Here is a 25,350-nt window from a genome sequence, read left to right as displayed (position 1 = left end):
GTGATTGCTCCTAAATAGTGCTAAATCAATATACCGGGAGAGCATCCCTGAATATACTACGATGAGTACCACTTTGTAGCATGGGTAAATTACTGCTCGTTTGGTTTTATTAAGCGGCCGGAGCTGAATACATAAGTCAGTATCGAGTCTTGGCCCTTTTGGTATTCACTAGGTGTTGACAAGATTTGTCCGGATTGGGAAGTCAATATCAAACCCCGCCTTGGAAGCAGGTTTGAGTTGCAAAGGGCATACAACGCTCCTTCAACCAACACAAAGCCGTTTGTGACACTCGAACAAGCGAGACTTTTCAGACCACTGATCCATCCCTACGCCTCCATCAAAACCATGGACAACAGTACTTGTAAGGATTGTCTGAAAGATGGCTATGGCGAGTGTCTATGCCAATTCTGCAGGTTATGTGGCTCCGTAGGCCACAGAAGGGATACATGTATAGCAAAGTACTGTACCTGGTGCAAAGGGTGGCATATTGAAAATAAATGTCTTCTCCGAGGACAATCAGGAGCCGTGCCAGTTGGTAAATGTCCAGAACCGAGCTCTTGGACTGAGGAAGGAGACATTTCGGTATGATCGCCATGCAAGATGGAGAAACGGAGGAGACACTAACTTGAGAAAAACCACAGGATGGCAGTCTAAGCTGGGCAGATACTGACTACCAATACACCAAACAAAGCCGAATGCAGAAAGATAAAGATGTATCTGGGGGATCAACTCTGAGAAATGCCTTCGCGGAGGGTGCCACGGGACTTCCGATAATACTGGAGAGCCTTGGGCCCATCGATCGTACCATGATACTGCAAAACCTCATTTCGGAAGTGAGAATCCGGTATGGTAAACGATATAAATCGCTGTTCGACTTGGAAGACGTTATGACTATCCTTGAAGATAAATTGAACCCCACTGTGAGGAACCTCTGCGAAACTGGGGACTTCACCTTGGCTCGGTATGTAGAGTAGATGTGGAAGGGTTATAACTTACGGGAATTGCAGCGGCTGACCTCATTAGCCTAAGAGCGATTGGGAAAACCCCGGAAGACTCGAAACGCTCAGGAGTCTACCTGCATATATTATGGCGACCAGGGAAGGAGGAGAGATTCTGGTTATACGTCGGACAGGCAACAAATGTCAGCGACAGGCTAAGGACACACAATGATCCTTACCGTCGGCGACGAAACCCATCTTTGCATTATCACGTCTGGGACTCGGCGACAGATATGGAATCGGTGTTTGTTACGCTTGCCGAGAGTGATGCCCCAGTATGCCTCAGATCGCAGCTTTTACTCAACATGCAGGAAATGTGGATGTCGCTCATATTTCAGACCTTAACACCACTGCAACTCGACAAATTCCTCCCTGAGTCGGTGAAAAGGCTATGGTCGGGCAACAATCTCAACGTCGCTTTACCCTTGTGGCAGGGGTTCACTGGAGGGGAGGAACAAGCTGTGATGGAGGACGCGTGTGGTGGCCGTTTGTCTTTTCAGCAGTACTTGCGATCTGATGACCCTACAACCCGCCAATGGGCTGAAGATGCAAGAGATTCATTTAACGATATTCGGAATTCCCCGGATCCGATTCTCCGCAAGTACTACCAGCACCTCCATCTCCAGAGACGACTGAACGCCCAGAAAACCTGGGAGCACAAGCAGCTTCAAAATATCAGGCAATATTTGTCAACTTGGGTAACGACGAAGGTCCGGAAATCCCACAGTGGCGCAATAGACGAAGTGGCCTGTGGCAAATTCCGATTTGCCATCTCCAAGTCGCTCGGGTTGGAACTCAGTGGGGGTGATGATGTGTCAGTTCGGCTGCATTTGACTGATACTCGACATCCAAACTGCTATGCTCGGAAGGCAGAACCCCGGGATCCTGCAAGTCGACTGGCGGTCTCGCTCCGAGTCTGTGATGCGCGAGGGTTGTTTCGTGTCTGGTTGAAAACGGAAGGTACTCGTAATGTAAACAAGATGAATTCTCTAGTCGACATCTTGGAGGTGTTCTCACCTGAAGAAAGTCGGATGTTTGAAAGACGGTGGCACGTGAAAGCAATGAGACCATGCGACAAGTCTTCCAGAAGAAATGTGTATACTTAGGGCGTGAGTGGGGTTGGAGGCATGAGGTTCGGCCGGGTAGTATCATCGACGAGACCAATGGCGAACCTTGAACACCAGGCACCGATCCATGTATGTGGCTAGCTGGATGTTTCTTCTGATACCCAATTGCATCTTCATTCCGGTGCTCAAACACCCTTCTCTTGTTGGGTCGTGGCTGCAGAGTGCGCAGCGGTGCCATTAGGATGCTTTACCACACTTCTCCCGCAAGTCGTCCGACCCATTCAGATCATAATGGTGGGGTACCAAATTAGCGTACGGGGGGTACGAGTATGGCCTCAAATGTCTGTACGGAGTATGGTGGTAAGCTGTCGAGAAACATTAGAGAAATATGTTTTAACCGTATAAAGGCAAAACTAGAACATTAGGCCAGTGAGAAACGAGTACTACTCGCAAGATACAATCTTGAGCAAACTAGATAGCCTATGCAGGACATCGACACCCCGAAGCTGGTCGACGAAGTGCAACGAGATTCGCCGGGAGATACGCCACGGAGCTGAAATTCAATGTGAAGAAACTGCCCTTCAGGTCAGATGCACAGATCCAGGTGATGCTAATTGGCAGCCATTCCCCTTTGGACAAGGTACTAGTCGGCCCGGGTGGCGTCCAAGGTTGCGAAAACGGGCAGCCCGAAAAAAAAGCAAGGCACAAATTGCATGAACAATTTGACCACAAAATCTCGAAAAGGGAAAAAGATAGCATGTCCTGGTTTCGATCCAGGGACCTGGTTGCTGTTAGATTGGTGCAATTTCGGACCGTCTTGTGTTGACATACCTCCGGGTTATGAGCCCGGCTATAGATAAGTCAGCAGATGATTCTAATATGTGGGTCACGTGGTTTTTACCGCTCTCCCACTGAGCTAACATGCTGATTGGTGGATTAATTCTTGCCAAATTGATATGATAGCTTCATGTTGATCAAGGCGAAAAAGGAATGGCCGGTGTGCACCCGCGGGTCGGCCAAGCAGGGACCCGAGAGATCGTCACGCCAACGACGTTCTCACCAGATAAGTTTTCAAGAACTTTTCATCTCTAGAACTTCCTATACTTGCAGGTTTATGCCTATATGCCAGCTTCAATATCGCCTGAATAGGCAGACAATTCGCCACGCTACAACTTTGCTAAGGAGCCCATCTACCTCTCCATGGTGCCGTGAGACTATTCGACCAGAATTACCCCAGAGGGTCTGGTTAAGATAATAAGCTTTGGCCTTGCTAGAAGAATGCTGCTGGTACACAACTCCTTACGGAAACACATCAAAATTCCGGTTGCTCTTGATTTCAAAGTATACTTCAAGAGTACATACTCCACTCGTCATCCTTAACCCTGCTTGTGCTATTCTCCCTGGTCCAAACGCTGCATGGCAAGCAAAAGCAACAACCTGTACAGACTCCAACTCGTAACCAGTTACGTTCGCTCTCTCAGGGTATCAGTCTGTCGGACTTCATTAAGTTAGCATGGGGAGAACAGTCTGTGAGAGCCAAGAGCAATAAACAGACCCAGGAGAACAATTATACTAACCTTATAACCAGTATTATTACCTAATAGATTAGACCCAGTAATATATCCTCGAAGAAGCCCTCACATATGGAACCGCTTGGTTGTTCGAAGTCAACCCTTCGGCGGGATTCACGACTTGGTGCCTGTGTGAGGATGGCTGGTAGTTTGGGATAATTGTATACCTGGGATAACATCAGGACTGTGGGTATACAGCACACGGAATATTAGCATAACCTGTATAGAGCAGTTGAAGCACCTCAGTAAGCCATACCGAAGCCTTCCAAACTGCCGTTTGTTTCGGGGAGCTTTGGGGAATTCACAAGATGGAATGTGTCGAGGGCGGCGGGAGTCCGGTTGACCAGAATGCATTCAGAATTGCCGTCACTAACGGATGCATCAGCAAAGCTCGATTCTGAGGGGATCCGGGGTATATATGTATCCAAATTCCAACGCCCGGCGGGCGGGTTACAGCCAAATTACATCCAAAAATGTCGTGCTATTCGTGATTCCAATCTTTATCTGCGTTAGCCGGGCGATACATACCTATCAGATTGGAATACACAATTCGGCAGGGACAGGGGTCCGATAACGGTGTGTCCAAAAATGCATCGCGATTCCAATGTCTACCTGTGTTAGTCGGGCAATACATACCTGGTCCATTGGAATGCGCGATGGAACCGGAGTTGGGGGACTAAACAAAAATGTCTCTCAAAATTTAGGTACCTATGAAAAGATTAGTGAGGCTCGAAGGATGAGTTGACTGACCCTCATACTTATCCAACTCCAAATGAGACACGATGGAAGCCCATAACATTACTGGGCAATGGCCGGATCCCGGCCACCGAATCCAGAAGGTTGTGTTCAAACAAAAGTTTTCCCGACTCAACGTCTAGTCAAGGATAATCACGCCTTAAAAAACGACCTAATGTCGGTTTTGTCGGCGGAATCTTCCTTCTTGACGGAGTTCTCCTCATTCGCAACCCTCTTTCTCGACCGCATTGGCTGCTCGCCGACTAGGTCGACTCGATCGCAGCCAAAGTGAGCGCACCGAGCAAGATAATCAAGACCGTCCTCCTCCCAGCGCCGCTTGGCCTTATTGGGCAAGCCAGGTGCCTGAGAAGGGTATTGGAACTTGTGTATCGTCTCGTAGTGGGTGCGAAGTTTGGCGGGACAGGAAAACCTCGTCTTCAAAACTTTGTTAGCTCGACACTGGGATGCAGAACAACATCGGAAAGACTTACTGGATGAACACAACCAGGGAACCTGCAAAAGAGCTCGTCCTTATACACGGTCCGTTCGTCGAACGGCGCAGCATGATTAACTCTAGGAAACCTTTGAGTATTCTGCTGGATTTCGTGATAAGACGGGTAGGACCCATCCGAGCTGACGGCTTTCTCAAGCCGTGCAGGAGCCGGCCTTGAGTTGCGTGGGGCACGCTTTGTGACAGGCTTGTCAACATGGTTGGGATTCTCTTTGCAGGTTGCCTCGTTTACATGACGCTTCATGTGGTCCTCTCGAGTGAAGGAAAACTTGCAATGTGGGCATACAAACTTGGCATTCCCATCTGGATGAGACTTGTGCTTGTGGCCACAGAGCTGCTTCGTGTTTTCAGCACGATAATCACAACCAGGCTCATTACAGACCCACTTGCCCACATTGGTGTCTGGAATCCTGTTGCGATTTGCAGTCTCACTTCGAAGCACCTGGAAATCAAGCGCCATCATCATCTTGATAGCAGAAATCGCCTGTATCTTTGCAAGGATCTCCTTGGTATGGTATGGCAGCTCCAAGTCTTCAAGTTCTCCTTCAACCTCTCCTCTAAGAACCTCGACGGCATGCTTTACAGATACTTGACGAAAAATCCGTGGGTTATCCACGAACATTCTCATCATGATCCGTACCTCATTGACGTATGGCGCAAAGAGGTTGGAAATAGCTACCGAGTTGGTAGATAATCCATCCCATCCGTTGACAACCAACATCACGGGGCGCTTGGTTTCCCTTCCCCGATTGAGGACTGCCTGAATAGTTCGAAGAGCGTCTCCGTCGGGCCTGAAGGCCTTGTTGGAGCTCTGCACAAAGGTCAAAAAAGGCACTTGGTCAACTGGATTCAGCGGACCATAGTGATGCACGTAAGCATCACGGGTATACTCGAGGCTTTTGCTGAGAATCTCCTTGGTCTCAGCACGGGCACCACCCTGGGTACTCGACGCACGAGCGATAAATAGAACAATGTACTGCTGTTCGTCCTCCATTTCTGAAGTACTCAAGCAGAGAAAGCAATTTCGGTAAAGGCAAAGGCTATGATCCAATGGATATTCAGTAGCTTCAAATTGCAATACGAACGTTGCTTAGAGAAGGGAAGAAGCAGGATGGAGGAGCTTTGGCTACGATGACTTTCCTACGAGCAGGCCGTGGTCACGCCGACTGTGGGTAATGTAACCACATGCTACAGGGGGGGTACTGACATTTTGAACTGGATATGCTTATCGTTTCTCTTGGTCAGAGAAATTGAACGGGAACCAAAAACGGAAAATTGCATTTTCAACACCACACAGTGTCCAGCACGTCATCTACAAAGTTGGGCCTTTGGATAAGAGAACTTCATCTGGCCATATGTTGATCATTACAAGACTAATTGGAGCAGGAGCTGTATCAGGTGTGCATGGTCATATGGGCTGAGACGCATTGGTATATCGATTCTGTGGTATCCAACCTGGGAAGATACTGCGACTGACAGCTGGTTCAGTATGTCGACCGAGTTACAATGAGCCGGACTCATCGTTGGTGAGAGTATCTCGGACAGCATCGAAGAATGAGAGCACTTTCGAAGACTCAACTGTGAACAATAAGCTTTGGAGCACAGGCGAGACAGATAGCTTGCTTGCTACGTGGTAACTTTTAGTAGTACTAGTAGATAATGTGATCTACAGTTTCTTCTGTAAGCTTCATTTGCCTCAGGCGAGGTGTCTTGCTTTTCTCTGCTGCCGCTTACCCGTATCCCTTACTACTAATGTCCGTATATCCGAAGATTTCCCCGGGTCTACCTTTGCCGAAGCCTCGTGTGTATCGAGATTCGTACTCCTACTGCCGTGGTACTACTAATTATTAGTACTTGTAGTGTGTAAGAACTTCCAAGTTCGGAAGCCCCTCGATAAACCCGTGGGCAACTGACGCACCGGCCAATACGCTTTCATATCAATCAAGGGGGTGGCGGACTGTCACCTGGGACCACCCGGGCAGGGACGGGTTTTGAGAGGGGGTGGCGAATTCGAGTTGTCAGGAACTTTCAATCGGTGACGTGAAATTTAAATAAAAGAAGAGGAGCCTTTGAAATCTTTGCTTCGTCTCCGGGGGTATTTGATTCCGAGTCGGACTCGAAGTCTGCAACGAGATACCTATACTTGCGGTCGACCAGAGAAAGAGGTGTCCGTTGTGGAGCGGAATATTTTTCGCAAGTAATCTCATTGGCACATTCTACATTAAGCAATGCGCTAAAGTTAAGCCAAACTACTAGCGGACAAAATTGGTGCTCCAGTACTCAGTTCCAAGGTTAGGAGCACAGATCCACGTGGTAAACTGTTCCTGACAGGGCTGATACCCCACAACTAGTAGCAATACTCCTCGTGGTTCTTGTAGAATACTTTTTGCCCGTACCAATTAGTGCCTATGGGAGCTTGCACTAAGGTAATATAACTATCCAAACCAGACTGGTGTATACAAGTACTCCTTGTAGTATACCAGTGGAACCATATTGTGAATACCGATTCTGTATAGTTGCATGATATTGGTATGATAACAACTGAAACTGTAGAGATAGATGGTGTAATTTTCGTGAGGAATTGCAAGTCGCTTGCGTCACTTGATTCCCTGGAAATGATGAGACGGCCCTATGACCGAAACTATAAAAGTTGAGGCCATCCCCCCATCCCATCTGAAAATGTCCAGGCCCATATAGTAATCATCTTCACACTCGTAACCATCATCATCATCATCATCATCACCTTCATCCAATGTAAGTTACGGGCTCAATTCACGTCCAAGTTCTGGCTAACATTAGTCGTCAGAACATGGACCAATTTCTCTCAAACCTTCTACAAGGCACCTACAACCCCCCTGGTCCGGTGACCTTTGTAAGTATCATGGATACTATTCCAGGCTTCTCTGCTATCTATTTCTCCTTGATACCTTATTCTTCGAATATACATTCTTGTACTTCTTCTGATGCTTTCTGTATGCTTTTGTCTGTCATTTCTGGTATCATCTACAATCTACCTAGATATCTTCATCTCCCTAAGGCTCGTCTCATATTTATCTGATATTCAGCTGATATTCATCTTATATCTATCTGCTGCTCATTTCTGCCTGCTATGGTGTAATTGGAGACTGGAAGATTATTCGCTAACATTGAAGTATAGTCTGTGACCATCGCGCCCGCCGCGCCGCCCGCCGTGGCCCCAGCCGCCCCCGCCAACGTCGCTGCCCCTTCGGGGGTTAAAAAGAAGAAAATATCTGCTGCCCGGAAAAAAAAGCAGTGGAAGAAGCTACAAGAGAAACGCAAGGCAAAGAAGGAGGCGGCCAAGAAGGAGAAGGAAGAAGAAGAGAAGAAAGAGAAGAAAGAAGAGAAAGGGGAGGAAGAGAAGAAAGAGGAGAAGAAGGAGGAGAAGAAGGAGGAGAAGAAGGAGGAGAAGGAGGAAGGGGAGGAGGGGGAGAGAGGGGAGGAGGGGGGCAGGGAAGAAGGAGGAGGGGAGGAAGGGGAAGAAGGGGAGGAGGAAAAGGAAGAAGAGAAGGAGGAAGAAGAAGGGGAGGAGGGGGAGGAGAACGCCCAGGACGGGGACGGCGATGTCCCCATGGACGAGATATTTCATATCAGTCTTGATTAAAGGGGATTAGTTTAGTTTTCTTTCATGATTCAAATGAGAAGTTCATTTTATTCCGGAAATGATTTATCTGCCCTTAATGCAGGTGTATATCTATCCTCGCCTCGTAGATAGGGTATCTAACATAACATTCATAACACAGAGGTCTACGCGAAACAGTCTGAAAGCTGCGCCAGTCTAACAGTACCCAGGCCCCCGGATCGAAATCTGGACATGCCATCCTCTGTTAAACTTCTATGTGGTAAGTTTAGAGTTTGAATACAAAACTCAAATTTTCTGTATTCTTGCCCTGGCTTCGAAACTTGCAACCTGTACTCTTGTACTCCGATAAATCTGCTGATCTATGCAAGGCACTGGCTTTTCTTCAAGAATCGACAAGTGCACTTCCTTTCGGGATATTATTCTGGTAATTCAAAACACCGGCCTTGCAAGATCATGCAGTTCGCCAATCCGGTTTGTTGAGGGATCCGGGCCGCTTTCGTTTACCCGGGGCACCAACCTACCTTGGTACCCTTGGACCTATCCCGAGAGGGGTACCCGGGTATGGAAGCCCGGAAACTGAGGATCAATAGCTTCACGGTCTCGCGGTTATTTCCGTATATAAGGTTCCTCTAATCTTGGAAGTATCGCATATTTAAAAGTGGTGATACCATTTAGATTGGCGCAATTGTAGAATTATGATTATTCAGAAAAACTCATTCATTCGTAACCAGAGCGGAACGCCTACAGCCACCCCTGATATTGCTCCAGCGACTCGTTCTCCAGACCAATGGACCCGTGGCGTACGCCGAGAAGGCGGACTTTGCCAATTTTGCCTCCGAAATCATCCTCTACCTTGCTTTCCCAGTTCTTGAAGAGCTCGTTCAATCGATCGATAACCGCTGCTTCATCATGAATCAAGACAGCTAGGGCATCGTAGCCCCCAGCGCCAGGAACAACGCCACCCACCACTCCGTCAATCTCGGAGATGGCATCAAGTAGCTCGGTCTGTACCTTTGGCTCAATGGGGACTTCGGATTTGCTAGTCATGTCGCGGATATGGCTGCGGGAGCGCTGGATCAAACTGCGCACGTCATCAAAGCCCTTTTCCGGATTCTGTGACAGCTGCTTAAGTTCGAGGCAAAGTCTCTCATTGTTCGACTGGAGAGCGTTCCAGAGGAGATCGGCCTCCTGCTTGTTTTGCTTTTTCCATTCTAGTACTTTCTTAACCATGGACGGGGTCTGGGAGCCGCATTCGACATCACAGAGAACCATTTGCATGCCCCGTGGAAGGGTCATGCCAAAATCAAGGCACTCTGTATCCCAGGGATGTTCTGTGTCGGCGTCCTCCACAACCTTGAAGAGCCTTTCGTCGAATCCGGGGGTACCCGCGTCGCCAACTGATTCTAAAATCGATGGAGAGAACCTCCGGTAGAGACAGGAGCCGTAGACAGCAGCTGCAACATCGAATCCAGATCCAACTTTCCCTTGCGCAGCACAATGAGCGGCCTGCGCCAAGTTGTGCAATTTATCGCGAGCCGCGCCGATATCGTCGGGCTGCATGGTACGGTGGATAACCAGAGCGGATACCAGAGACGTCACCAGGGCCGCCGAAGAACCAAGACCGGTCTTGTGCGCTTCGTGGAGGGGGACCCCAAAGTTTACGAATTCCCCCAAGTTTTGTTCGATGGCTTTTGAAAAGGCAGTCTCCGAGTAGTAGTCGTTGTCAGCGAGGATGGTGATGGATAGGGAGCCAAAGTCTTTCGAATCGGCCACGTAGCTGATGTAGGTCAAGGCGTAATTCAACGAAGTCTCGACGAAAGGATTGCGGCGTCTAAGATGCTTAGCCGTTTCCACTTGACCAGCTGGGTCACCCTACCCATCGTTTCTCTGTACCACTTTGATTCCGCCTCCATTTTCGGCGCGTTGGATACCATAATCCCACACCGCACCGACGAATTGAGGTGAGCGAACAACGATCGAATTTTCTTTATCCTTCTCGGATTCACTGGTTCCGTTTTCGGCTTTCTCAGACCCTGAAGAGACACCTCGCCGATGGCCTTTCCGCAATTGTTCAACGACAACATGGATTCTTGCGTCGAGAGCGAAGACAGTACCGGTGTAATTTCGATCCAGAACTAAGTACCCGCCGGTAAGTAGGACTTTACCGGGAGCAGAGACGGCGGTGGTCGCGGAGGATTTGTAGGACATGGCGGCAAAAAGTGAAGGGGTGTTCGGCGTTGGGCGTTGGGCGCTGTACTCTTCAGAGTTGCGGGGCGGAAGTTTGAACACACAATCGACTTTGGAACCTGAAGGCGGAAAGAACTAGGGATCAGGATTAGCATGCAGAATAAGCAGGAGAAATGATGCCGCCGGAGAAGTACCGGGCAAATCGAGCTCCTGGTTGCAGTCACCAAACGGGACTCGTGAACCCCGCCTCGCTTCGCTTGCTCACGATAAGGGGGAGGAAAATCGGTGGCGGAAATTCTGAGTGAACTTAGGAGATTTCAAAAGAAGCGCAAGAGGCATCACGGAAAAGGATGGTCTCCTGCAACAATGCAGTGTGATCACTACGAGCTTCCTGTGTTTGGATGTGTCGATCGGCACCGTGGACAAGCTCGGAATTGGAATCTTGTTGAGCTCGCCATAGTGTGGCTGGAACTGATATGTGGCTAGTGCGTGTCTACAACCTGAAAAATGAGGGCTCCAAAACTGGCGAGGACAGGAGGTCCCCCCGAAAGCGAAGGAGAGGGGTGATTGCGTCAGCGGCCTGACCTCAAAGGCCTAGTGCAAGAGGAAACCATCTGCGCCAGGGTGAGAGAGGATGGAGAGTACTCGTCGAGATGCCATTGGGTTTGGGGGTCCTTGTCGGGATGATTGTGAAAGTCCCTTTTGCGGGGGTCTCGGGCGTTTCATGGAGAACCTCCTTAGGCTCCCATGCTGACGTTCGCTTCGTATTTCAGGTCCCCGATTTGGCTGGAGGCCTGTGAAAGACCACAAGGTTGGTGAACAATTTACGCCTGGCGGTTGCTGGTGCACCATGGCTACGCAGTCTGTGAGTGTTTGAGCTATGACTGCTCGACCCAGTCTGGGACCATCTTGGGACCCGTGTCTGTCGGGTGAAGTTTCTTTCGAGTCCCAGAGATCAGTGCCTCAAGGAATTCTGAAAGGGCAGGCAGCGACCGGCGAGCCGGGTGTGGGAGATCCGGTAAATCGGTGATACGGGGAAAGTCGAGCCAAAGTCCGACGCGGATCGAAAGGAAGCAAGAAAAAGAGCCGGAACAACGCGTGAGTCAGACTTTCAGAACCTGTCAGGGATCCAGGAACCCAAACTTCCATCTCCTGTTTCTTCCTAAGGCTCCAGTTAGAGTGACATGCCGATTGGACACGGCTGCAAATCTGGGGCTGTGCGGCCACCTGACCCAAAGCCTCGTCCTTTCCGACGGGTCTTCTCGAAGGTGACGTTTTGCTGGTTCCTTGATTGGGAATCTGCTCGCTCTCAGAGTTTTTCACAACACAAGGGCTGTCTGCTGTCTCTTTTCTGCTGGAAAAAAAAGATGCTGGGTCTCTCAAAAATAGCTAGGAATACAAGAAAGAAGGAATTTATTAATATCAATTTGAAAAATCGAATTCATCTCGCCAGACTCATTCTTGTCGAGGCGACAATTGGTTCCAGCTGAAAAAGTCTGATATGAATTTCTGGAAATCCTGTGCCCGCGCTAAGCCGTTTTGAGACGAGCCAACGCGACCAGATCGCTTCCTTTCTCCTTCTCTCATAAAATAACGTTATATCCCTCGTTTCTCTTCATCTGCTCGGAATTCATCCACCAACTTCTGTCACTGCGAAGACCTCCTTTTCTTCCTTTTCCCGAGAACCTTTTTTTCTTTCCTTGGATCCCAGCGCGTTCTTTGGCGATCCTTCGTCAAATGAACCTGCACCATCATCTTTCTCCCGATTAGAAGGTTTCTCCTCTCACACCTATTCCGAGACTCGAGCCATACTAACCACTTTTCGCTCCCAGTGTTACCTCTTCCCCTTGATGAAGAGGTCCCCCGCAAGATAAATGGTCTTCAAGCCGTTTACTCACATCGCGCGCCAGAGTTTCACCAAAGCTTTTACTCACGGCTACGCTCAATCCGTAGTTGCTGCCTCGCAGTCATCTTATGCTTCGTCAACCACACTCAACCACCTTACAGCTACCAATCCGGCAAAGTTCTCCCGCACTACTCAGTTACAGCATGTCTTTCAACCGTCGAGCTCGTCTGGTGCTGGCGCCAAGGCTAGCCAAGGTAGCTCCGGCGGCGGAGACGTCGGGCTAGCTGCTTACTATGCGGCCTGGCAGCAAGCCCAACAGACCGGTGATGATAGCGACTGGAAACAGTTGCAGTTGAAGCGAAAGTTAGGATGGAAACCGTCCACGGAGGAGGAGTCGGCAAAGCAAAAGAGCGAGGACAACCTACCCTCGACCGCTCGCTCCGATCTCAACCATTCTCCCCATATCACCAAGGCATCCGCCAATGCTGATGTCAGTGCGAAGGTGGAAGAGGCAGTAGCCCGAGAGATCCAGATCCAAGAGGAGCAAGCTCAAGCCGAGGAAGCGTCCGAGGCGCAGGATGCCTCCGCCACCGAAGCCTTCCCCGACCTGCCTGCTGATGTAGCCGCGGTTGGAGATATCACCAAGGAGGGGTCCCTTCTCGCTTCGGAACGGATAGTGCAGCTTGCTTCTGCCGGGAAGTTTGCCGAAATCCCTGGTGCCTTTGCGGCTCTTCTCAGGGATGGGCTTACCCCCACTGTTGGTGCTTACAACGCTTTGTTGGATTCTGCTATCAAACTCCACGATGATCGATCTCAAGCTATTCCTAAAGCGCTCGACATCTACTCTGACATGCTTCGTCGCAGGGTAATTCCCGATGAGCAAACCTACCAGATGCTGGTCCAGCTCTTTGTGCTCCGCGCCCGTGATGCCATGACGGCCATGGAAGTGCTCGAGCAGGAAAGGATCCGCTTCGGAGGTATGGAGGAACCTGGCAAATTTATGCTACACTCTAGCGAGCTCGAAAAAGCTATCCTATCCGAGGACGATTCACTCGGAATTGCCTTGAAACTCTTTGACACGGCGACTGCTCGCCATGCGGAACTTGTTTTCCCTCTTGACATCTATCGCTATCTAATCACCGCCTGCGCTACCAAAGGTATGGTTGAAGCAATGATCCGTGTGTATGCGCACATGGAGTCCCACAAAGTAACTCCTCATGCGTCCATTTTCCCATCAATGATCGATGCTTTTGCTTCCTCTGGCGACTTGACGAGCGCTGTCGAGTGTTACAACGAGTACAGATCACTCGCGGTTTCGGATGATAATGGCACTTTCTGTATCATACATCGTCTGGACGGTCAGGTGTATGCGGCCTTAATCAAGGCCTATATGTCATGCGGCAAGGAGGAAAATGCGATGCGTTTCTTCGAGCGGATCCGTTCCTCCTTTGATGGGGTTACCGAAAACCGTGAAACACGACAGGAGACATTGGAGTCAGTTATTGTCCATGATGCCCTGGTGCAACACGCTTTAAATGCGGGTGACTTCGCTCGTGCACTTGAGCAAGCCAAAACCCGATTGCGTGATGGTGCTCTCGATCAGGCCATGTCCCAGATCTGCATGGCAGCGGCCGATTCCGGTGAGTTGAAAATCGCTTCCGAGGCATACGATACCCTTCCCCATGACGTGGAGACACGACTGAAGCCCGCTGTTTCAATGCTGGCCCTGCACATACGGGAAGGCAATGTGCCAGCTGCCCAACCCCTGTGGTTGATGTTGAGCAGTGTGGGTCAGGCAACCTCGGATATGGTTCAACCGACTGTGATGTATGCAGTCGCCCTTCTGAAGAGTGGTCGCACCGATGAGTCCCTAGTTGAGGCTCGAAATATGTTTGCTCGTATCCGCAGTGCCTCTCCCAACCCATCATCGGACTCGGTTCAGGAACAGATCAACGAGAGTATTCACCTTCTAAGTCGCGTTCTTGTCCAGAGTGCTGCCGTACTCTCGCCTCAAGCTTCCATGTCGCTACTCTGGCTGATGACCGAAAATGGTGGCATCATTCCGCCTGTCGCTGAGCATGCTGTGGCCTTCCTTGGTCCTCTTGAGATCTCTCAGTTAAGCCCACACGACCTGGCACTGGCTCTCCAGGTGCAGGCGGGCATTCTGGTCAACCATAGCGCCATGTCCTTCGATGCTGCCCACCCTATTCGCTTCTCTCATATGCTGGATATTGCGTTGGCAAACGGACTTGCAATGGATTCCACTACCGTCAATATCGTCGACCAGGCGGTTAATAAGCTTTTTACTAGCCGTCCTGACATGGTCGGCCGATGGCATAGCTACTTGGGTTTGGCATCTAGTCCCGCAACCTACTTCTCTGACCCTCGCACTCCTGTCTCTGAATTATCAAGCACAAGCTCTGTACCCAGTGAAGACTCGTTTGATCCTTACGCATACGCTACCGACTTCAAGGGATCGGCCATGATCGCTGAAGAGCTTGAGAGTACCCACGGCAGACCAGAGTCTCACCTCAACGGATCTCTTGACCGACTCCGCAATATGCGTCGCGGCGGCCGGCACCCTCGTTACATCACCTACGCCAAACTCATTTCTGCCGCTGCGAAGAACAACCGTGTTGATCTTGTGCATGAAGTCTTGAGCATGGCCAGACGTGATGTTCCCCTTCTTCCTCAGTACAAGGCTGTCAAGTACGGTTGGACTTCTATCCTCGATGCTATGGTGGCTGCCTGCCTGACCCTCGGGGACCGTGGTCTTGCTGCCAAGTACCACAATGAGCTTTCGGAGCTTGGCTCTGCCCCGTCTGCCAACACCTTCGGCTTGTATATCACGACCCTTAAAGAATCCACGAAGACCTTCGATGAAGCAACCGAGGCGTTGAAGATTTTCCATCGTGCTGTTGCGGAAGGTGTTGAGCCAACTTCTTTCTTGTACAATGCCCTCATTGGCAAGCTTGGCAAAGCCCGCCGTATTGATGACTGCCTCCAGTACTTTGCAGAGATGCGTGCCAACAATGTTCGACCGACCAGCGTCACTTACGGTACTATAGTCAACGCGCTCTGCCGGGTCAGTGATGAGCGCTTTGCTGAGGAGATGTTTGAGGAGATGGAATCCATGCCGAACTACAAGCCTCGGCCTGCACCGTACAATTCCATGATTCAGTACTTCCTCAATACCAAGCGTGACCGCAGCAAGGTTTTGGCTTATTACGAGCGTATGCTCAGCCGGAATATCAAGCCGACCATGCATACGTACAAGCTGCTCATCGACGCTCATGCTTCCCTGGAACCCGTGGATATGGAGGCTGCTGAAAAGGTACTTGAGACCATCAAAGCCTCAAAGCAGGAGCCGGAAGCTGTGCACTATGCATCGCTTATCCATGCCAATGGATGTGTCATGCAGGATATGGAAGCTGCTCTTAACGTTTTCAATTCTGCTGTGTCCAATCCGAAAGTGCAGGTCCAACCATGCTTGTACCAAGCACTCCTTGAATCTATGGTGGCCAATAATCAGGTTGCGCAGAGTGAAGCGATCGTTAGGGATATGACCAAGCGCAGAGTGGAAATGACCGCCTACATTGCCAACACCCTCATTCACGGATGGGCTGCGGAGGGGAACCTCCAGAAGGCAAGCGCTATCTACAACAGTATAGGAATTGACAAGCGGGAACCAAGCACGTATGAGGCCATGACCCGTGCGTTTTTGGCCGCCGACGACCGTGCGAGCGCTTCTCGTACGGTGCAGGAGATGCTCTCTCGTGGGTATCCCTCCGCCGTGGCTCACAAGATCGCTGATCTTATTGGCAATGGTGCAGCCACAGCTACCCTTTAAAGTGGCTGGCCAGCTTTCTTGACGATAAAAGTTGCCTCGTTTCTTCCCGTTCAAAAGTCCATGGGCTGGGAAATTATAGCATTCATACAGGGCTGGACCCGATCTTTCTCGCTCTCTGGCCCGGTGATTACCGCATAGGATTTTGGGGCAACTTGATTGCCAAGAGCATTACATTTCTCTTTGGACATATTAGCATCTAGCGGGGCGAGGCGTTCTGAGATTCGTGTACATATACCATTTTGCTTTGGACCCTGGCGTTGATTTCTCTCCTTTGTTCGATAGAGACTCTCAACTCTCGTGTCAACAGTGATACGTATTTGACATGTGAACATTTCCGTCACTTTGCCTCAGCGGTATCCTTTACCTACTTTTCATCTGTTCTTGAGCCGGGGATTCGAAGCGGCGACAATCATGACATTCGTATCGTGATGCGTCATCTGATCCGCGACGTTCTCCAACTTGCCCCCACTTCACTTCCATCCCACCTTTTCTCTTGTCCAGTCTCAACACTTTCACCATTGTATTCTGCTCTACACTTCCATTGGGTTGTTTTGCCGTCCTTCTATGAGTAATTTCCGACTGCCATTATCGACCAATCCTCTATACCGCTGCATCTTCGTGCGTCACAACTCCCACAGCGCCTCGTTCTCTCGTTCCGCAATGGACTCGACAAATCCGCAGCAAAAGCGGCCGAAGAAGTTGATCTGTACGTACCTGCTCGTCGCTTGATATATAAAAAACTCCGCAGCAGGCTGACTTAGCTTTTCTCTAGTTGCTCCCGGCGACATCGAACCTACCCCGGAGACTCAAACCCCCAAATCTGATGTTCTCGTCCCTGCCTCTGCTCTCCCTCCTCGACTCGTCGCTGAGGCTCTCCGATCACATGCAATGACCCCTAAAACAGCGTTGGACAACAAAGTCTTGTCTCACCCCGCACGTGCCCACCAATTCGTTCGGAATCCCCCGCTCACAATCTCACAATTGCACCCTAATAACCCTCTCTACCAATTCCACGCCTGGTTCCGCGATCCGCGGCTAGATCCCTCGTCGGCACCGGAGACATGTACCCTGGCAACGGCGTCTCTCCCGTCGGGCCGAGTGAGTGCTCGTGTCGTGTATCTCAAGGAGCTGGACGAGAGAGGCTGGACAGTATACAGCAATTGGGGGAGTCGGGAAGGGAAAGGCGGGCATGTGTTTGGCCCTCTCACGGATGGCAATGCAGAGGGCAGTGTTCCGAACCCCATGCCTGGTTCCGAGGTGGATGAGTCTCTGGTCAAAGATTTAGGGTTGGAGCAGCAGGGGAACAAATGGGCTGCTCTCACGTTCTGCTGGTCTGCGCTGGAGCGCCAGGTCCGGATTGAGGGGATGGTTGAGCCGCTGAGCCGTGAAGAAAGCGAGATGTACTGGCGGACAAGGGAGCGAGGGAGCCAGATCGGGGCTTGGGCTAGTTGGCAAAGCAAGGTGCTCTGGGCTGCTGAGCCGGACACGCTGGTGAACCGGCGACGTAAGAGCTTTGGCCCAGGCGAGGACTCAAAGGATGCAATCGTTTACCCTGTGATTCCGCATGATGTGGACGAGACGGATATCGACGATGGGCGAGCGCTACTCGAGAAGAAGGTGCGAGAGATGGAGGCGCGGTTTGCCGATACGAAGGAAATCCCTCTTCCTCCATTTTGGGGCGGCGTCCGCCTCATTCCGGAGTCCGTAGAGTTTTGGCAGGGCCGTCGGAGCCGACTGCATGATCGATTCAGGTATGTACGAATTCATGGGACGGATGAGTCGTCATATAAATGGCGGATTGAGCGGCTTTCGCCTTAGAAGCTACTGTACACATAGAACAAACTTGTAGACATGAAAATTATCAATTCAGTGTCTAAATCACTCAATGCCTCTTCATTTTGTGCTGAGCCTGCACACTGGCAGCTATGGGATGGTCTGGCTATACGCTTGCACGGCGGGCCAGTAATACTTGGCGCCAGCCTATCCGACGCGGCCTCCCCGTCGACGCAAACACACCTCCAACCAAGAGTACTATACAACAAACTCCCATAAAACCAGAAAAAGAATAAACTGGAAATGCCCCAACAAACACAGCAACCGAGCCCGAAACCCCGCTGGATTATCCTGGCCATTGCATCCGGCGCATTCGCAGCTCTGAACGGCCTCTTCGCAAAACTGTACTCCTCAACCACTCACCCCGCGATTCGAGAAAACTGGACAGATATGCTAACAAGAAGAACAGTACAACGGACGAGCAAACAACATCATTTGCGAACTCGATCTTGCACATTTTTGGTGCCAGCACCGATAACCATCCCTTTCTGCTTTTGGTGATTCGCGGGGTGTGTGAGCTAGCTTCCCTCCCTCCAGCGTCTTGTTTCTCAACGAGAAGATTTGACCGTCTCAAATCTTCTACGCGCACATCCAGCTTACAGCGAGCGTAATGCTAACCCGATCTAGATCTGCCTGGGCCTCAATGTCCTCTGCAACGTCATCATGTGGGCGCTGTTCACAAGGGCACTCACTGCGGCCCCTTCGACGACGAAGGTGTCGATCACGAATACGTCGGCGAATTTCCTCGTCACGGCGTTGTTGGGGATGATTGTGTTTCGGGAGCAGGTTGGCGGGTTGTGGTGGTTGGGGGCTGGAATGATGGGGGCTGGGTGTATTTTGGTCGGGATGAGGGAGGAGTCTACGTAGCCTTTCCTGGGATATTATTGCTTTGGAGGGTCGTGTGTTTGGATACGATAATGTGAGCGTTGGCTACGCCCGTAGCGTGTATAGTGGGAGGCATCCTTCGGCTCGACAGGGATCGCTTCGTGTATCTCGTGGTGTATGCGCTATATTATACAATGAGTCGGATCTACGTATACCCCCTCCTGTCTTCCAATTCGACCATTGCCTCGTCCTCGTCATCTTCCGTGCCAGTTAACATCGCAGACGGTGATCGATCCTCCGCCGGCGCTGTCGGGACAGGTCTGACGTCTCGTGGCCGTCCTGATATCTTGGAGAATTTGGCACCGACCTTTTGCAAAAAATTCCAGATTCGTTCCTCGAGCGTATCGTTGTCTTTCGTATTCTGGTATGCTCCGAGTGGTAGTTCTGGATGGTGGGTCGCAGCCAGCGCATGCTCCTCAGCTTCCACCTTGAACTGGTACTTGAGACAGTCTTTGACTGTGACAAGACCTGTGAGTCGACCACGGTGTTCGACTAGAATGACACGTGGGCCCATTTTCTTGAATATCTCCATGACGGTTTCAAGTGGCAAACGGGGGTGAACGGTTAGCGGCGTGTGGTCAATGTATCTGCTGAAGTCCACGGAGGCGACCCCGGCACTGCTCTGAATATTATCGAACGTATCAGGAACTAAATGAGTGCGTGTGACGGTGGAAGATGCTCGACGTGCTACAGAAGCCTCCGCTGCTTCCTTCGTGAATATGCATTGAGCGTTCGGGGATAGCATTCCTTCCATCCTAGCCCGATCAATAGCGTAACGAAGTTCAGTGCGTCCAATGTACCCGACCAAGATTTTACTTGAGCGGTCTTCGACGATTGGAAAACCTTGGAATTTGTTATCGTTTAGAAGGTGCTCCGCTTCTCGTACCGGGAAGTCAGACGCAGGGAGAGAAACCGGTTCGCTCGTCATAGCGTGCGAGACGGGGACATTAAAGACGTGCTCCTCCTTGTTATCCAGGAATGGAAATCCGTTGGCCCAAATCATGCGATCGGCTATACCACCATTTCCGAAACGGTCACCAACAGCTTTCGTGACGCCCACGACAATCTACAAGGGTTAGTCAGGACTAGTTTAGGGAACGGATGACATACCATGGTGGGAAGGATATAAGTTAGAGCTCCAGTGAGTTCAAACATGATGACAGTCACTGAAATGGTCAAGTGCATGATTCCACTCAGAGCTGCACCAGCTCCCAGGAACGCGTAGGTCCCTGGCGTAATACAAGGTACATCGGGTTCACAGGCCGAAAAGAACTTCGAATCGGGAAACGACTCATGTAGCGCTTGAACCAAGATTCCAACCATGCGACCAAAGGATGCTCCAATAGCCATGGACGGGACGAAGATTCCGGCAGGTACTTTGCAGCCATATGAGATGATAACCAAAAAAATTCGCAAAACCGTAGCAGTAGCAAGTGAAAACACCATCGACCAACGATATTTGGATCTAATCCAGTCAGCTACAAGCACGCAAGAGAGATCGGACATCACTCACTCGCAGAGTCCTCGATAGTCATGCTCTCCTTCACATTCCTGAAACAGTATTTCCATCATCTCCGTCATATTGATTTTCAGAAACATGTTTGGAAAGCAGATCACTGCTGTTATTCCAGCAAGTACCACGGATTCGAAGACGGCATGCTGCGAGAGGTATTTCTTCCTAAACGCTTGGACACGCAGATTCCATTTGATCACCAGCGCCCCATATAAGCCTCCAAAAATGCCAATGATGATGAAAAAGATCAATTCGAAAAAGTGCCAGGTTCGGTCATACCTGACCTGGAACATGACGAGCTGTCCGGTACGGAAGGGGTTCATTACCTGTAAAGGTATGAGAAATATGTCTAGTTAGGAGAGACTAGGACGTACCGCCAACACTCCAGTTGCAACCAGAGCACAGAAATAGCTTCGCCAAAGAGTCTTCAACGGGAAATACGATGCCATTTCCTACATTACATCAGTGCTTGCCAATTAAATCTCAGATCAAAAACACGTACCTCGAGAGAAAATAGTACACCCCCAATCGGACTTCCAAAAGCGACAGCCACGCCTGCTGCTGCAGTCGCCGTCAATACTTCCCTAGTTTTCGATGCACTGCGCTTATATTTGGTGAAGAAGCGCGACACAACATTGCCTACACAGACGGCGAAGTGGACACTGGGCCCTTCTTTACCTACTGACAAGCCCGAAGCAATGGCCAGCGGTAGTGCAATCGACTTGATCAAGAGTGTCCATCCACCCAAGAATCCCTTCATTACGAATCCAGCAATGATGCATTTTATCTCAGAAATACCCGATCCAGCGGCGTATGGTGCGAATGTCTTGACGAGCTTCGCTGCGATAAAGGCGAACAGGACCTGTAGAGCATCTTAGCGACAGTCCACTCACGAAGGTTGGTTCAAGGTACCGCGTATAAGGTGTAGAGGACATAGTTCATGAGCCAGAATGAAGTCCAGTTTCTCCACTCGGGGCATCCTAAAAAGATCCAGAAGTTAGCTGGTTCCTAGAAATAAGTAAGTGCCAACATACCCCCTTCAGCACCCCAACAGCAAAACTGTTCATTTAAATAAAACCCGGTTGTACAATAACCCAACTTGAAGTCCGATAACCATTCCGTAACAATATTCAGAACAGCCGATATCAACCCAATGGCTGCCCCAACGATTGTGATAACAAGCCACGCTTGTCCAGCGTCATAAGATTCCCGCACTTTATGTCTCCATTTAAAGGTGCCTTCCTTCTCCCAGAACCCCGGACCCTCTTGTCGCCTCACCCTCCGCCGTGCCTGTTCATGTACTGCATCCTGGACCCAGTCGATAGTCGAAAAATCTTCGTAGCGTTTGATCTCGTTGATCTCTTCCGTGATCACAGGAGCCTGGCTACTGCCCGTGTTGGAGGCCTGAGGTTGTGAGGAGGCCGATAACCCGGAGAAAGATCTCCAAAGGCGACGCTCGGAGAGGATTGAGGGTGAAGGGAGAGAAGACGAGGAGGCAGGCATTGAGCTCATCGCCTTAGTGAGACCTGCGATGGGCGAGCATACCTGGTGGTCGAGGGCTTGCGGGTGAAAGAGCTATCGTTCGGAGCTGGCAAGCATTGGATACGCGGCCTCCCACGTGAGATAATGCGGACTCGACTGCAGCTGCGTCTGAAACTGGACGATGAAGGGCGAGAGATATTGGCGCTCTCAGAGGAGAGAAGCAATAATTTGAATGTTCCCAAATTCAGCCTAATTCTGTCTTCGTGATACCGCTTGCGAGAAGCACTTTATTCGACGCTGGCTGGACCATTGATTACCTCAAGAGATTGTCCGGCGCGCGGAATCGCTTTGATGCGACATACGCGACCTCACACTTCTTTTCTCTCACCACCACCGTCCGAAATTAGTATCTACGCGCATATCTCGAAATAATATCCGTGCTTCTTATCTTATTCGCCAGCCCTGTTTGTTTAACTGCCGCAGACTCCACGAAATCGCGATGCCTGCGAAAGATTCCAAGACCGTGTCTGAGCCCGCGGCGTTGCCAGAGATTACGGGCCAGAGCTCTCTCCCAAGTGCGTTTACGATATTCGCCCCTATGAATCTCTTACTGATTTTTCCCCCGAAGTCGCTCGTATAAAGAAGATAATCCAGCTGGATGAGGATATTGTCCAGTGTTCGAGTAATGCGACATTCGTCGTCGCGATGGCTACGGTGTGTGGCCTTGCCTCAGCACGCTTGGATTCATTGGGTAGCGTGTGAACTAATTCTCTCAGCAACTCTTCATCCAATATCTCACCGAGCAAGGGCACAACGTTGTCAAATCCGAACGAAAACCGCGGAAGACTATTCAATACAAGGATCTAGGTACGCTGTGCCGTAGGGGGTTATTACCAAGAGAGCGCTAATTGTGTCTATTACAGCGACGGCAGTTTCGCGAATAGATAATCTCGAGTTCCTCGCCGATGTCATTCCGAGGACGACGACGTACAAACAGTTCAAAGAGAAGCGAGCGAAGGAAACGGCCAAGGAGACGGGAGTCGAGAAAGGACAGCGCACATTGAATGGGGCATTACCACCGGCGGTCGAAGCGGATGAGGGAATCCAGAATGGCAAGGAAGCCTCATTACCTGGAAGTTCAAGACCGCCCACCGTGATGATGATGGTCGATAACCCTGGCGACTCGCAGACAAAAGCGGAGGATGTGGAAATGGCAGATTCGTGACAGTTTCAATGGTCCAAGTTAAGAGCACATTCAGGAGTTCATGAGGAGTTTCTGGGACTTGGGCATGATCTCCCCGGCTTGTATATTCGTTGAGCATCGTCTACCCGGCTGAATTTGGACATCGTCAGGCGATCCCGAAATAAATTCGTTGCGCCAAAGCAACACCACAACTCCCGCCATCAAAGGCCGACAAACGTTTCTGATGTATCTTGGGAACTCCATATTTCGTAAATAATCTTCACTGCAGAGCTAAATAAGTGTAGAGAGGCTGCTCTGACGCCGAATTTGTAGTTTTGCTGGTAGGCCCATCAACCAATCAGAAGCGGGCTATTCCGAACCGCTTCGTAGCAAAAGCTGCTGCGCCAGAGCCGGGCCTCCGACTTCAACCTCCAGATCCGCCTCGAAATTCCTCATCCGCCTCTTCTCTCCGTCAACCCCCTCTCCTCCCCGCCTTCCATAGGTTGTTCTCCCAGCAATTGATCCGCAATTGCTCTCTCGCCATGGCTCTCTCCTCAGCTTCCACCTCTTTGCTGCGCGCCTGCGCCCGGCAGCAGTTGTCCACAACGTCCCGCGCCGTCGTCGCCTCCTGCCAACAACGGAACAGCTCGACCTTCGACAGCCCTTTCGCACCCAAGGATACCACGAAGATTCCTGATTTCAGCAAGTACTCCTCAAAGAGCGGTCCCCGCTCCAACCAGGTCTTCTCCTACTTCGTTGCCGGCACAATGGGTCTGGCCTCAGCTGTCGGTGCGAAGGCCACAGTTCAGGGTAGGTGATTTGATTCCCAGGAGTTGTGACATGTTTGGGAGAACTTGAGGACGGCATATTCGGGTCGCCTGGATTTACCCTTTGGCACGGCACATGGACCGGAATCATACTCCGTGAGGGCTGACATGCGGTTTGCGACAGATTTCCTGGTTAACATGTCCGCCTCTGCCGACGTTCTCGCTCAGGCTAAGGTTGAGATCGGTCTGGCTACCATTCCGGAGGGCAAGAACGTATGTCACTGTTCATTTATGGCGGGGTTCGACTGCAACTATTCTCACGACACTGACCCGAACTACGATAGGTTATCATCAAGTGGCGTGGAAAGCCCGTGTTTATCCGTCACCGTACCGCGGATGAGATTAAGGAAGCTCAAGAGATCGACTGGAAGACTCTCCGTGATCCCCAGGCCGACGAGGACCGCGTGCAGAAGTCCGAGTGGCTTGTCATGCTTGGTGAGTGATGGCTACCGTATATCGACTCCCACACCTTCTAACACTCCACTTTCTACACTCAGGTGTCTGCACCCACCTCGGTTGTGTTCCCATCGGTGAATCCGGTGACTTCGGCGGCTGGTTCTGCCCCTGCCACGGTTCGCACTACGATATCTCGGGCCGTATCAGGAAGGGCCCTGCCCCTCTGAACCTCGAGGTTCCTCAGTATAGCTTCCCTGACGAAGAGACCCTCATCATTGGTTAAGCGAGCACATACTAGTTCGATAAGGGACGGTGATTGAGCGATGGATAACCTTGGGGACAATATGCAAAGGTTTGTGTTTTAGATGAATCTCCCTGTTATGTTAAGATTAGAGGGACTGTGTTTTTATATTGACCCACAAAAAATGAGCCTCCTGTTCTATCATTCCAAACACCACTCCGCTCACAGAGCCTGTACACTCACTGCTCATGGGGGTCCTTCGTTGCGGTATAGACTTTGTTTGTCACTTTCCCCTCTGTCGCTCTTGTGAGAGACGGGGGAATTAGTTGCGAGATGAGAGGCGACGGACAGCTGTCGCTGAACATTTTGGGTCATGTATTCTAATCCAGCTTTTTTTCCCCTTTGTCCAATTGAGCTTTGCATTTGTCTAGGAAGGTATGGCTCCAGTACCGGCTCAACTACTAAGTATCATACTGTCGGACCAAGACAGGGAAGCACTTCACGAGTTACATTAAATGTCAAATCATGGCTAGGTACCCCAGCAAATTGGAGCAAGAACCTGCCAACGAACCTTTCAGCCTTACTGCTCTGACCTGGATGAGAATCCCACCGCTTTTCAGCCTC

The 25,350-nt window shown here is 50.5% G+C and overlaps 8 protein-coding genes across 8 annotated transcripts; 5 read left to right on the top strand and 3 right to left on the bottom strand.

Annotated features, from left to right (window-relative positions):
• The first annotated feature begins 1 nt into the window (after position 1).
• BJX67DRAFT_173130 (uncharacterized protein) lies at positions 2 to 2,325 on the top strand. The gene is made up of 2 exons (XM_071025108.1): positions 2 to 961; positions 1,024 to 2,325. Exons 1-2 carry the CDS (start codon positions 696 to 698, stop codon positions 2,102 to 2,104), a joined length of 1,347 nt encoding a protein of 448 aa, XP_070884686.1. The 5' UTR covers positions 2 to 695; the 3' UTR covers positions 2,105 to 2,325.
• Positions 2,326 to 4,232: 1,907 nt separating this feature from the next.
• BJX67DRAFT_173030 (uncharacterized protein) lies at positions 4,233 to 5,993 on the bottom strand. The gene is made up of 3 exons (XM_071025107.1): positions 4,863 to 5,993; positions 4,395 to 4,806; positions 4,233 to 4,344 (listed from the first exon to the last, which is right to left on the bottom strand). The coding sequence occupies exons 1-2, from the start codon at positions 5,874 to 5,876 to the stop codon at positions 4,525 to 4,527; spliced, it is 1,296 nt and encodes a 431-aa protein (XP_070884685.1). The 5' UTR covers positions 5,877 to 5,993; the 3' UTR covers positions 4,233 to 4,344; positions 4,395 to 4,524.
• Positions 5,994 to 7,691: 1,698 nt separating this feature from the next.
• Positions 7,692 to 8,504, top strand: BJX67DRAFT_382667 (uncharacterized protein; the record flags this gene model as incomplete). Its single annotated transcript, XM_071033284.1, has 2 exons — positions 7,692 to 7,754; positions 8,040 to 8,504. 2 exons carry the CDS (start codon positions 7,692 to 7,694, stop codon positions 8,502 to 8,504), a joined length of 528 nt encoding a protein of 175 aa, XP_070884684.1.
• A 720-nt stretch (positions 8,505 to 9,224) lies between these two features.
• Positions 9,225 to 10,691, bottom strand: erg8 (phosphomevalonate kinase; the record flags this gene model as incomplete). Its single annotated transcript, XM_071033283.1, has 2 exons — positions 9,225 to 10,314; positions 10,360 to 10,691. The coding sequence occupies 2 exons, from the start codon at positions 10,689 to 10,691 to the stop codon at positions 9,225 to 9,227; spliced, it is 1,422 nt and encodes a 473-aa protein (XP_070884683.1).
• A 1,853-nt stretch (positions 10,692 to 12,544) lies between these two features.
• On the top strand, positions 12,545 to 18,184 carry BJX67DRAFT_373080 (pentatricopeptide repeat protein; the record flags this gene model as incomplete). Its single annotated transcript, XM_071031339.1, has 4 exons — positions 12,545 to 16,343; positions 16,718 to 16,719; positions 16,868 to 17,072; positions 17,139 to 18,184. The coding sequence occupies 4 exons, from the start codon at positions 12,545 to 12,547 to the stop codon at positions 18,182 to 18,184; spliced, it is 5,052 nt and encodes a 1,683-aa protein (XP_070884682.1).
• Positions 18,185 to 18,300: 116 nt separating this feature from the next.
• BJX67DRAFT_172904 (uncharacterized protein) lies at positions 18,301 to 19,148 on the top strand. Its single transcript, XM_071025106.1, has 3 exons — positions 18,301 to 18,543; positions 18,609 to 18,708; positions 18,827 to 19,148. The coding sequence occupies exons 1-3, from the start codon at positions 18,443 to 18,445 to the stop codon at positions 19,064 to 19,066; spliced, it is 441 nt and encodes a 146-aa protein (XP_070884681.1). The 5' UTR covers positions 18,301 to 18,442; the 3' UTR covers positions 19,067 to 19,148.
• Positions 18,943 to 22,316, bottom strand: BJX67DRAFT_172834 (chloride channel protein). Its single transcript, XM_071025105.1, has 7 exons — positions 21,632 to 22,316; positions 21,510 to 21,577; positions 21,100 to 21,459; positions 20,972 to 21,049; positions 20,598 to 20,923; positions 20,195 to 20,549; positions 18,943 to 20,150 (listed from the first exon to the last, which is right to left on the bottom strand). Exons 1-7 carry the CDS (start codon positions 22,107 to 22,109, stop codon positions 19,230 to 19,232), a joined length of 2,586 nt encoding a protein of 861 aa, XP_070884680.1. The 5' UTR covers positions 22,110 to 22,316; the 3' UTR covers positions 18,943 to 19,229.
• A 262-nt stretch (positions 22,317 to 22,578) lies between these two features.
• BJX67DRAFT_373078 (Rieske [2Fe-2S] iron-sulfur domain-containing protein) lies at positions 22,579 to 24,768 on the top strand (the record flags this gene model as incomplete). Its single annotated transcript, XM_071031338.1, has 9 exons — positions 22,579 to 22,654; positions 22,708 to 22,793; positions 22,856 to 22,946; positions 23,003 to 23,163; positions 23,323 to 23,384; positions 23,765 to 24,072; positions 24,214 to 24,302; positions 24,374 to 24,524; positions 24,587 to 24,768. The coding sequence occupies 9 exons, from the start codon at positions 22,579 to 22,581 to the stop codon at positions 24,766 to 24,768; spliced, it is 1,206 nt and encodes a 401-aa protein (XP_070884679.1).
• Between the last annotated feature and the right edge of the window lie 582 nt (positions 24,769 to 25,350).

Source organism: Aspergillus lucknowensis (genome assembly GCF_044049455.1).
Source record: "Aspergillus lucknowensis strain CBS 449.75 chromosome Unknown BJX67scaffold_30, whole genome shotgun sequence".
In the NCBI taxonomy this organism is placed as follows: Eukaryota; Fungi; Ascomycota; class Eurotiomycetes; order Eurotiales; family Aspergillaceae; genus Aspergillus; species Aspergillus lucknowensis.
The sequence above is the reverse complement of the archived record's forward strand: the minus strand, read 5'-3'. Positions and strand labels throughout refer to the sequence as shown.